Source organism: Monomorium pharaonis, chromosome 3 (assembly GCF_013373865.1).
Source record: "Monomorium pharaonis isolate MP-MQ-018 chromosome 3, ASM1337386v2, whole genome shotgun sequence".
In the NCBI taxonomy this organism is placed as follows: domain Eukaryota; kingdom Metazoa; phylum Arthropoda; class Insecta; order Hymenoptera; family Formicidae; genus Monomorium; species Monomorium pharaonis.
The window spans coordinates 14,706,869-14,718,090 of NC_050469.1; the positions used below are offsets into that span (position 1 = coordinate 14,706,869).

Below are 11,222 nucleotides of genomic sequence, written 5' to 3' on the forward strand. Positions count from 1 at the left end.
ATACGTGTGTGTATATGTACATGCTGGGCAAAGTATGACTTAAAAATAATGTAATATATATGTACAAATGTCATCTATCTTTAAATATTCACTGAACATCAGTCTTATATTTATATATAGTTATATTTATATATAGTTATGTGTTCATTTTATATTAGCATATATTTATATGGTAAATGAAATTTATATACATTTCTGCAATAAACTAATAAAAATAAAATGGCCTCAATTTATTATCGACAATCGTTATCTAGAAAGATTTTAAATATACATATATCTAAAGAAATTATAATTACAACTTATAAAAAAAATTCTAAAAGAAAAATATTAGCAAATAAATATTTACTCGAGAATGTAACGATGACGTCTGAAAGTTATTCTGTTAATGAATTCAATACATTGTAAACAAGATAAACCATTTAAAAAAAAGCTTGGTATACATTTTTTCAACATTAAGATTTTATTTTTTAAATTCTTCAGAAATTGGATTGTATTATTCTTTCTATTCAACTTTTTATTGATTGAGGATAATCTTTTATGACTTGGTAGGCTTCATCGAGTTTCCATCGGGATAACGTTTTTTGAAAGCTTTAATAAGTTGCGGATCAATCAAATGAACACCGTCCACTTGGTTGCCTAGGGTAATCCAATTGGGTTGTACATTGTGCGGTCGACCAAACAATTCGATTTTCCTTGTGCCGGGACTCATACGCTCGATAATTCCGTAGATCTCGTCAGGTTTATGGCTAGTAGCGCGAACCTCTGCGACAATTACATCGCTGTCCAATCCTCGATTGATACGAGGATTGCCTTTCATGCCGACCAGACAGTGTTCTTTGCCATGATTCAGCCAATGGCCTGTCCTACCAGTCCGTATTATCCTTTGCAACTGATTAGTCTTCACCCAAATGATTTCATCGACTCTCTCATAGCCCCACAACTGCAGGCACTCTCTTCCTAGTTCCATGGCTCTCCCAGTTACCCAAAGGAACAAGAGTCCTTCATCCTGTAGCGCCGGAATTCCCAATTGTCTCATCTCATCGTCCGACATGGTGCCGTAAGGCAACTCCATGTGGATGTCCCATGGCGGATCAGCCATGATCACAGCAAATTTGCCAAGAACAGTCATGTCAAGGTAACGCAAATCACATTGAATCCACTGTGGCGGATATAGAGTCAATTCACTACCCACGTTGCCAGTACTACTGCTACCATTTTTACTATCCAAGTTCAATGTCTTGTTGGAGGCAGTATTGCTTGGACTATCAGAGTCATTGATTTCCTTTGGTTGAGCTGTGGGACCATCTACTTCATAGTGAACATATCTGTATAAAAAAATATCTTTCATTCTAAATCTTCTTTAGTTCAAAAGTAGAGATAACCAAACCTATATGTGTATAATTTATTTATAACTCCTACATCTATAAATTATGTTTAATATTATTTGTGCAAACAATAATTTATAGATTGGCGAAGGCACAGATTTCAGAAATAGAAATTTTTTTATTTTTTAATTATATATTATTTTATTAATTTTAAAATTAATAAAATTAAAATCAGATATAATAATTTACTTGCTTGTATTGTCTACATGAAAAGATGTAAACATAATGTAAACAATACATAAATAATCTATGTTGACATTTTGAAATTTACAGCACAATCCTTATTTCGAATTACAAGCATCTGTGCTAGGAAATGAATTTGATTGTATACTGTAAATAAGTAGCATTTTTTATGTCCTTACTTGCATGTATCCATGTGAAAGCAGGTATTGAGAAAACTACAATCTCCCAGTGATTCATCTGTGTGACTCTGTATGATCTTCTTAAAGTGTAACTTTTTACACTTTTCTGCAAATCCTGGACCACCGTTCAACTTCATACAGTCTACTTTTGTGCCATGCGGACAGAACTCCATGACTTGAGCGCCTCCCTGAGAACGAAATCGTTCTGCCAACGATTTTTCCTTGGAAGTCTGTTTGGATAGCAGATCCAAGATCTGTTCGCCAACTTTTTTACTCTCCTTCTCTCTAATAGTTGGCATTGAAATCAAGGACATGATGTCCTCAGTGCTCTTCTTATCCACTTTTGCCTGCTTCTCTAGAGGCACATGATCATTCAATTCGGACATAGACATTTCTATGCTTTCAGCATTTTCTGTATCATCAGACTGAGACTGACATGATGATTGGGATTCTGTTACCGACAACACTGTATACCCAAATACTCCATTCTCCGTAACTTCTTTGATTCTAAAGATATTACAATGTTTTTTATATTAAATATATCATATTAATTAAATAATTCTGGTAAAAAAAACTTTAAGCAAAAATTTGGTGAAATTTTGATAAACTTAACATTTTATTAAATTTGATGCAATTCAATGAATATAAAACAAATTTTCAATTATTTTCTATTGAAAAGATCATTTTGCATTTAATGAAAAACTAATAATATTTTAATAAAAATTTAATAAAAATGTGATTAAGTAAAAAATTATTAATATTATTTATTAAAAAATTGACTATAAAATTTTAATAAAATTGTATTCAATTTATTTATAAAATTACAAGAAAAAAATCATAGATATTTTGTGGATGAATTAATCAACATCTTACTTAGTGTTCAATAATTTATCATTGTCATTCGATTATAAGTTTGGCTTTTCATAAAATTTATTGAAATTGTGATGAAATCATTGATCATACATAAAATATATGCTAGAAACAAACAAAATTCAACAAAATGTCATTAAAATTTAATAAAAATTTCATTAAAAATTGTTCTACCAGACTAATATTACATGATATAATAACTTTCACTAACTTAACTATATCTTGTGTAGCCAGCTTCTCCAGAATCTTGTGAATATCCGAAGAAGATACATCAGCATTGAGATTTTTACGTAGTTGGTCTATCAAGTCTGCGGATGTTATTGGTAGATTAGGCAAGGACTCGTGCAAGATGCAAAGTACATCTCTTTCATATTCGCTGTGATCCGAGCGTGAAGATGCATTAGAATCTGCAACAGATTTGTATGTTTAAATCAGAAGTAAATTTTCTTCTCATCTCATAATGTTGCAAATGTTAATAATAATAATAATAATAATAATAATAATAATAATAATAATAATAATAATAATAATAACGTAATCGTGACAGTATGTTAGCTATTACCAGGACACGTCGACTCCGCTGTCAAGGTGGATGAAACCGGCGTAGAAGTGAGCGTGTACAATTCATGCCTCTCGCGTTTTCTTTTCTGTAATTTTTCGCGATAGCTGTTCCTCTTTATCTTGATCGCTTGTATTTCCTCAAAGGCATCAGACATGATTTGAGTGGATTGTGCACAAAAACATTTTTTTTATGCAAATAAAGCAGCTGCGGATTAGACAGCAGTACACAGCTTCGCCTCTAACCTATCGGTTAATTTAATTTTTATTTTATTGGAAATGAAATATATGACACTTTAACGGATAGAATCCATCAATATCGAGGTTATTTCTATTGCATTGACTGCATTTAAGTGTTCACAGTTATTAGCAAGAGAATATGTCAAAACGTGGCAATGCAACATTTGGCAACGTTTACTCCCTTGAGCCGCCTTGAGGGAGCTTTGTTTCTTTGTCACACGCGTGAGAAGGCACTGTGATGAGCTGATGAGTGTGATCTGTGGATTCTGTGGTGCGATTTCAAGCCCGGGCACGCTCACGCACACATCGCATTTCGTTTATCCGTGAGGCGCGCGTGCTCGGCTGGGATCGGCGTGAGCCGTTGCGCTGTGCGCACTCGGCTACGTTCGCGGCTGAGCGTTTCTTTCTTCTCTGCCTCTTTCCCCATTTAACGTTTTGACTCCGAGGCGGTTGCCGGCGTCTAAAAGCCTATATAATTATTATAAAATAATTTATATTTACTTAATTTTTATATTTCTTCTGAAAAACTAATTTTATAAATGTTTGATATAAAAAAAAATGGAGAGCGACCTTTATTCTCTGAAAGGAAGAGTGAGAAGCCCCGAAGGGCTCTATCACCCCCATTTATGCTCTCATGTTTATATGTACTAATATATACCATCAGTACAAGTTCAAAACTCTCGATACCTATATATATAGTAAAGAATAAACGAACAGTACTTGTGAGAAATATATTAAAGTGTATTTCAAAAGTATCGTAACTGTCCATCTAGTGGTTAATAAATGATTTATTCAGAGTGGGTATAAAGGCCTAAACGCACAATGCCAGGCAACAGAGGTAATAGGAACAGAAATAATATTATTTCTGTTCCTATAACGCACAATGCCAGGCAACAGAGGTAATAGGAACAGAAATAATATTATTTCTGTTCCTATTACCTGTTGCCTGGCATTGTGCGTTTAGGCCTTTATACCCACTCTGAATAAATCATTTATTAACCACTAGATGGACAGTTACGATACTTTTGAAATACACTTTAATATATTTCTCACAAGTACTGTTCGTTTATTCTTTACTATATATATAGGTATCGAGAGTTTTGAACTTGTACTGATGGTATATATTAGTACATATAAACATGAGAGCATAAATGGGGGTGATAGAGCCCTTCGGGGCTTCTCACTCTTCCTTTCAGAGAATAAAGGTCGCTCTCCATTTTTTTTTATATCAAACATTTATAAAATTAGTTTTTCAGAAGAAATATAAAAATTAAGTAAATATAAATTATTTTATAATTATACCAATCAAACGCGATTATTTTCTTATAATGAAATTACTGTATAAAATAAAACAGCACTTTTAAAAAACTTATTGAATTGAATTTCAAAAGAAAAACCTAAAGACTATATATCCAGTGGCAAATAACTGATTATGATTACTATATATAAGTTATATGCCTCACGGATAGGAGGAGTGCGATATGTGCGTGAGCGTGCCCGCGCGGGCTTGAAATCGCATCACAGCCCCCATCCAGTCTCCGTATGGGTACAAGATGGTGGATAGCAGTCATGGTGGGGGGCCATTGGCGCATCTTTGATTATAGGGCTGCGTTCCGTTTCAACGCATGATGCGCATAATGCATTGTTCATCCTTGTTTAACGTTTGACAAACAACAAGGATGAACGATGCATCATGCGTATCATGCGTGAAACGGAACGTACCCTAGGTCTTTAGCCTGGACCAGTGTTGCTGACCGGGCTTTGAATCGCGCCAGATTTGGAAAGTCGTGCGGGTCGCTCTCATTCCTTTCTCTGACAGTCTGACAGACTTTATTTCATCTTGCTTCATCGTTTCATTTTCAATTGACTGGATCATAGAGCTTCTGATAGATTCTGGTGGTCAAGATCTAACATTGAAAAGAGGTAAAAAAAAAACATTAATTTATAATACGACCAAACAATAGATATCACGTTTTATTGCATAAACACTCCTCAATAAAACAGTACGTAAAATCCACGTTGTTTTCACGTGGAATCCACGTTTCTATATGAATTCTACGTGGATTTCGTCTACTGTTTTATTGGGATTTGTTCTAGAGATTTTTTTTCTTAATATTCAACATCACAGTAAATTTAAGAACCCCGGGTACTTATATTATATTATAACATATATATTGTGACGTGACAGCCGCAGGCTGCTGTTCGTCACAAGGGCCTTAGCGGCCCTTACACGTTAACATCACGCGGGTCCTGCGTCCTCCAGCTCGGGATACATCATACATCATACGTATCATGCGTGAAACAGAACGTGCCCCAAATAACATTAATGAAATAGATAAATTGTATGTTAAAAACTGTATTTTTTAAATTTACTTCGATCCTTTTTTTGCCATTTTTAGTTATATTATTTTAAGTTACTTTTTTCAGGTTTTTAGTGGAAGAAGCAGTTTATTAACAAGAGGTTTACATCTACATCAGTTTGTAAAGATGAGATATAATAATCTTTACAAATTGATCTAGATGTAAACCAAATAAAGACGTCAGCAACGAATTTTACAGTTCATAAAACTGTTAAATATAACGATGTAAAGTTGCGACCTAATACACATATTACGATGCAAATAGAAGATTCGAATTATTACACGATTGTAAATATCAATATGCACAAAAGTAATATAAATGTTACACATAATTCTAATAATGATATTCAGGAAAGACCTCAACATAATGATACTAATGTATCTCAAACTAAGAAGGCATATCAACTAAATACAACAAACACTAAAGGATGTTCTTAAAATCCTTTAATGTTTGTTGTATTTAGTTGATATGCCTTCAACGTCGCAGGTATAATAATATTACTAATGATAGTCCTGATTATTCTCTCGAGAAAGAATTCTACAACATCTAATTCCTCTGCTCAAAGTTATCATAGTCGTAATTGTCAAAATGATTTAAATAAAGCTAGTATTAACAAAGAATGATAGCAGTAATATAAGAGACACAATTTACAATAACGATAAGAATTTTCTTCAAAGAAATAGGTTCCAGAATAACAAAGACTCTTTGTTATAACAGATAAAATATCAATAAACTAGAATCGGAGTCTTGCAGCAATACCTCAGTAAACGATTATTTAGCTTTTTATAAAAATACACATTTGTCAAAAACAAAATTTACAACTGTGGAAGTAATACCGCTAAATAATGATGAATATTGGATATATAAGTTAGAAGTTGCAGATGCATGTAACGATTTAATGATAAAGTTACAAGAGGTCGTAAAAACGTCACGTAATATGCAGCCAGTTATCGATGAAGTTTGTGGCGTGATGTATAACACTATTTGGCGAAGAACTAGAATAACATCTTGAATCCTACTAAGGTTCATTTTATTAATTTTGGTAATGATGAGATAATAAAAAAAGATATTCATCTCAAAGATATAAAAGATCTGATTAAAGTGCCTAAATTTGCTAGAAAAATTCGCTTGGTGCGAATCACAAGAAAGCTGCGAGAAGACGAAAAGATTTCTATTAAAAAGTTGTTTGTAGATTTTGAAAACACGACAATAGTAGAAGTAAAACAAGGACAATTGGAAAATTTATCTTCATATATAACAAAAAAGTATTTTAAATATTAGTTAAATAATACTTTTTGTTGTACATGAAGATAAATTTTCTGCAGCAAAAAAGTTGTCGCAAAAAGTTTCTGAAACATCATCAGATAAAAGTATAAAAACTAAGATTCAAATACCTAACATCTTAGATGATATTACTAATTCGATGAAACAAAAAAAGATTTCTAAGATGCAAATTGCTGGTTTGATACAAATCAACGAATCAACGAATCAACGCAAAAAAACATTTACAGTGTAACTTTATGTCCAACTTTATATCCAATATCAAGATAAGATTCAGATGGTTTTCGAAGACTTGGAGGAAGAATGCAAAAAAGTACAAACATCTGTACATTACAAGTATGTATATTAGTTTTATCTATGTATGCGCATGTGTATGTGTTGTGTATACTTATATATATATTTTATGCTGATGTATTTTGATATAACAAAATGTTTGTAAATTACTGGTTTTTATTATTAATTTTTTGATATTTTCTACTTTAATACTGTTATATGTGAAGATAATAATTAGAGGAATTAGATTATATGTAGTAAAAAATTATAGTTTTATTTTAAAAATGACAATGATTTTTCTATAATCATGACAAATTGTTTTCTTTTTTTTCGAAAATTAATTTTATTTAAAAAATTTTTATTTTTTCTTTAGATAATATATCTTTTAATTAATCTTTCACATACACTTATTTTTTCAATCTTTGTATACACACTGGGTAGTTACCACCCACGGCAATTTTCAAACGGCTGTATATCATAAACATATTTATTCTAAAATTCTGAAAAAATTCATGGATTAACTTTAATGTTTATAGAAAGTTATTTACATATTTTTGGTATTAAAATTTAAGAAATTTTATGTTTAAAAAACTATATTTCGCGATTTAAAAAAATTGGTTTTTGCAGTTTTTTTCCATTTATTATTTGAAAGGTATACAGAGCGCTGAATTTTTATTTTTAGGTGATAACCACCCAGTGTGTATGCAAAGTGTTAAAATACAACTTTGATTTCAAACATATCTCTATCTTTTGCACATTTTTGAAATTTTTGAAATATTTACTAGCAACAGTTAAAATATTGAACATCTTGTGTATACACACACACACACAATTTTACACATAAATTTTTATATGTTATATAGAATATCTTTCATTGAGCATAGAATAATTAATTTATTTTTAGACCAAAAGCAGACGACTTAGTTTGCTTTAATTATTATACTCGGCTAATTGTATTGATCTTAAATTTATTTTTGAAAGCACGCGTTTATGTACTGGCATATCTTTCTTACCTTTCTAAGGTTTTTGGTCGAGGTTTAATATATAAAAATATCTAGTTAAAGTTAAGAATTATTAATTTTCATAAAAACTGAAGATCGAACCGACCGCGAACGTAGCCGAGTGCGCGACGGCTCACGCCGATCGCAGCCGAGCGCATATGCCTCACGGATAGACGGAGTGCGATGTGTGCGTGAGCGTGTCCGGGCTTGAAGCTTGAAATCGCATCACAGATCACATGATCACAGCACTATCTGTCTCTTTTCCGTTACTCGGCGACAGTCTGTGTTTGTATTGCTGTACAAGAGGCGATGCGCTTGTGCAGTCCAGTTACCAGTAGTATGTTTATGATCTAAGCCAAGGTAAGGGAATTGTTCGGACTCATTCAGACTGGCTTTCACTGTCGTTGCGTAGTCGAATTTTTTCAATAATCTTCCCAATTACTTAATTTGGAAAGTTTAAATACCGAAAAAAAAAATAGATATTGTGATGAAAAATTCATGATGTTTCATATATAAGCATTAAAGGGAAAGAAAACAGCTTGAAGGGATATAACCTAAAAACGTAAGGTATGTACGATAATATACTGGAGTAGGCGGAAGGCACACTAAAACCCCTCCTTCCCTCAAAGTATGTGCGATAATATAATATAAATTATATCTTCGGTTTAAAAATTAATTCGTCTTTATATGTCCATTATTTCATGTTACAATTGTGTAATTATTTTCAGGCAGATATATGGACCATTTCAAAATTGCTGTCAGTACTGAAAATCTATAGTGTACATAATGGTAACAATAGGAGCTTTCCAGCAAGTGACACAAATTGACACAGTATTTCTGTTTTTGTTTGATATTCAGTGAGAGACAAGGACAAAATTACTGCTGTGTCAATTACACTGTCTCTTGCTGGAAAGCGCCCAATATATAGTATGCTTTCCAGTAAGACACAATGTAACATAGTGTCCATTAGTGTGAGAAAGAACATATCAGTGTGTTTCACTTACACTAGTGGACACTGTGTTACACTGTGTCTTGCTGGAAAGCACACATAGATTTTCAGTATTGACAGCAATTTTGAAACACAGCCTTAGTTTGGGGGGGTTCTAATAAGAAGAAACATTTTATATAGGAAAATTAAACAAATAAAATTTAATTACAGAAAAATTTATAATCTGAAACTTAAGGTACAATAATATAATGCTTCTTTAATAATCTTTTTTGATATGTAAAAATAATTTATCTTTTCATATGCTCATGCAATTTAATTATTTTCAACAATTATTTTTAACTATTTAGTTTATGCATTATTTTTTATTATAATGAAAAGGTTCATAATATTGCACATATGAGTTCTAAATACAGAGAAACATACAAAAAGAATTTCGGCTCATAGAAACTGAAGATAGAATAATAATATATAATTTTATAAAAATCTTATCTTAATATCTTATAAAAATAATTTATGAAAAAATGTGAAATATATATATTTTTTTCTAGGTACTAATGATATAATATATAATTTTCAGGTTTTTCAATTTATTTAATTTCCACATTTTTTAAAGAACAAATCTCAACATGGTTTGTGAGAAGTGTGAAAAGAAATTGGGCAAGGTCATTACTCCGGATCCTTGGAAGACAGGTGCAAGGAATACAACAGAAGGCGGAGGTCGAAAGGTTGGAGAGAACAAGGCTCTTTCTGCAGGAAAAGCACGATTTAATCCATACACCACAAAATTCGAGATTTGTAGAATATGTAGGCAGAAGGTTCACCAAGTAGGATCCCATTATTGTCAGTCCTGTGCATATAAGAAAGCTATTTGTGCTATGTGTGGCAAGAAATTGATGAATACAAAGAATTATAAGCAGTCGGCTACATAAATTTCAACAATCCATGATATGGATGTATTTGAAATTAATAATTTATCATGACCTTGTACTATTTATACAAGTTTACTAAGCGTACATAAGTTTATTAAGTGTTCAAATAGATTTATATAGATAAATAATTTATATTGATTTTTATTAATGTAGATTACTTTAATTAAGAACTTGTAGCTCTGATGATTCAACATTTGCGAAACGTCGGTGCAATGCTGTACCAGGACGCGAAGCAACATGCCGCCATATATCAATGGCCGCAAAAGCTTTAAATATAAAATTACTACTTTAATCTTGATTTAACTTACTCTTTATCTTTTTCTAATTCTAAAAATAAAGTTACTCTGCATTGATGTAAATAGAAACATTAATAAATAATGACACATGAGATGAAATAAAACCTTGAAAATATTTTGTATTTTCCATTGTAAAAAACATTAACGCGTTAAGTTGTAAAATTGTTAAACGTATTTGTTAATTCATTAGTGTCTATATGTGTCATATAATTTAAGAAAAATGGTGCAAATATCAAGTGTTATCGGTCAAAACAGTACAGTTAATAATAAATAGAAAATAAATTATTTTAACATAAGAGTAAATTAAAAAAAATTTTTTTACATAAATGCGTTTACTTTATTATATGCAATTTTTGACAAACAAAATGAAGATTGTATAAGAAACTGAGGCATATATATATATTTCATAATAAAATGTTTACATATCATGCTTTTTTATAATTTTTTTTATGAAGTCTGTACAGCCATGTGTAATAAAAATTGTCAATATTTGTATTACCTTTAATCAAGTCTACAATAAAGATTTAAGCTTTAAGCCATAAGAAACTGACTAATCACAGTCAATTTTTATAAGAATATTTAATTGTGATTGGTCAATTTTTTACGGCTTAAAGCTTAGTAATTCATTGTAGACTACCCTTTATCTAAAACAAAGTAATATTTGTGTAACTGTGATATTAATAATATTAATTGCAGCTGCTAAATTGTCTAGTAATT

The 11,222-nt window shown here is 31.3% G+C and overlaps 2 protein-coding genes across 5 annotated transcripts; one reads left to right on the forward strand and one right to left on the reverse strand.

Moving 5' to 3' along the window:
• Window positions 1–149: 149 nt before the first annotated feature.
• LOC105839876 (N6-adenosine-methyltransferase subunit METTL3) lies at window positions 150–4,269 on the reverse strand. The gene is made up of 4 exons (XM_012686485.3): window positions 3,180–4,269; window positions 2,829–3,024; window positions 1,748–2,254; window positions 150–1,325 (listed from the first exon to the last, which is right to left on the reverse strand). The coding sequence occupies exons 1-4, from the start codon at window positions 3,331–3,333 to the stop codon at window positions 536–538; spliced, it is 1,647 nt and encodes a 548-aa protein (XP_012541939.1). The 5' UTR covers window positions 3,334–4,269; the 3' UTR covers window positions 150–535.
• A 1,571-nt stretch (window positions 4,270–5,840) lies between these two features.
• On the forward strand, window positions 5,841–11,209 carry LOC105837258 (cysteine-rich PDZ-binding protein). Of its 4 annotated transcripts, none has more exons than XR_004962479.1 (2): window positions 5,841–8,898; window positions 9,060–9,466. XR_004962479.1 is itself a non-coding variant. In XM_012681864.3 (2 exons), the coding sequence occupies exon 2, from the start codon at window positions 9,907–9,909 to the stop codon at window positions 10,207–10,209; it is 303 nt and encodes a 100-aa protein (XP_012537318.1). In that variant the 5' UTR covers window positions 8,504–8,691; window positions 9,858–9,906; the 3' UTR covers window positions 10,210–11,209. The 4 variants fall into 4 exon arrangements, 3 of the variants coding, with proteins under 3 accessions (XP_012537318.1, XP_012537317.1, XP_036139829.1); XM_012681864.3 differs by lacking the exon at window positions 9,060–9,466 and adding an exon at window positions 9,858–11,209 and having other exon boundaries at window positions 8,504–8,691; XM_012681863.3 differs by lacking the exon at window positions 9,060–9,466 and adding an exon at window positions 9,858–11,209 and having other exon boundaries at window positions 8,508–8,898.
• Window positions 11,210–11,222: the final 13 nt, after the last annotated feature.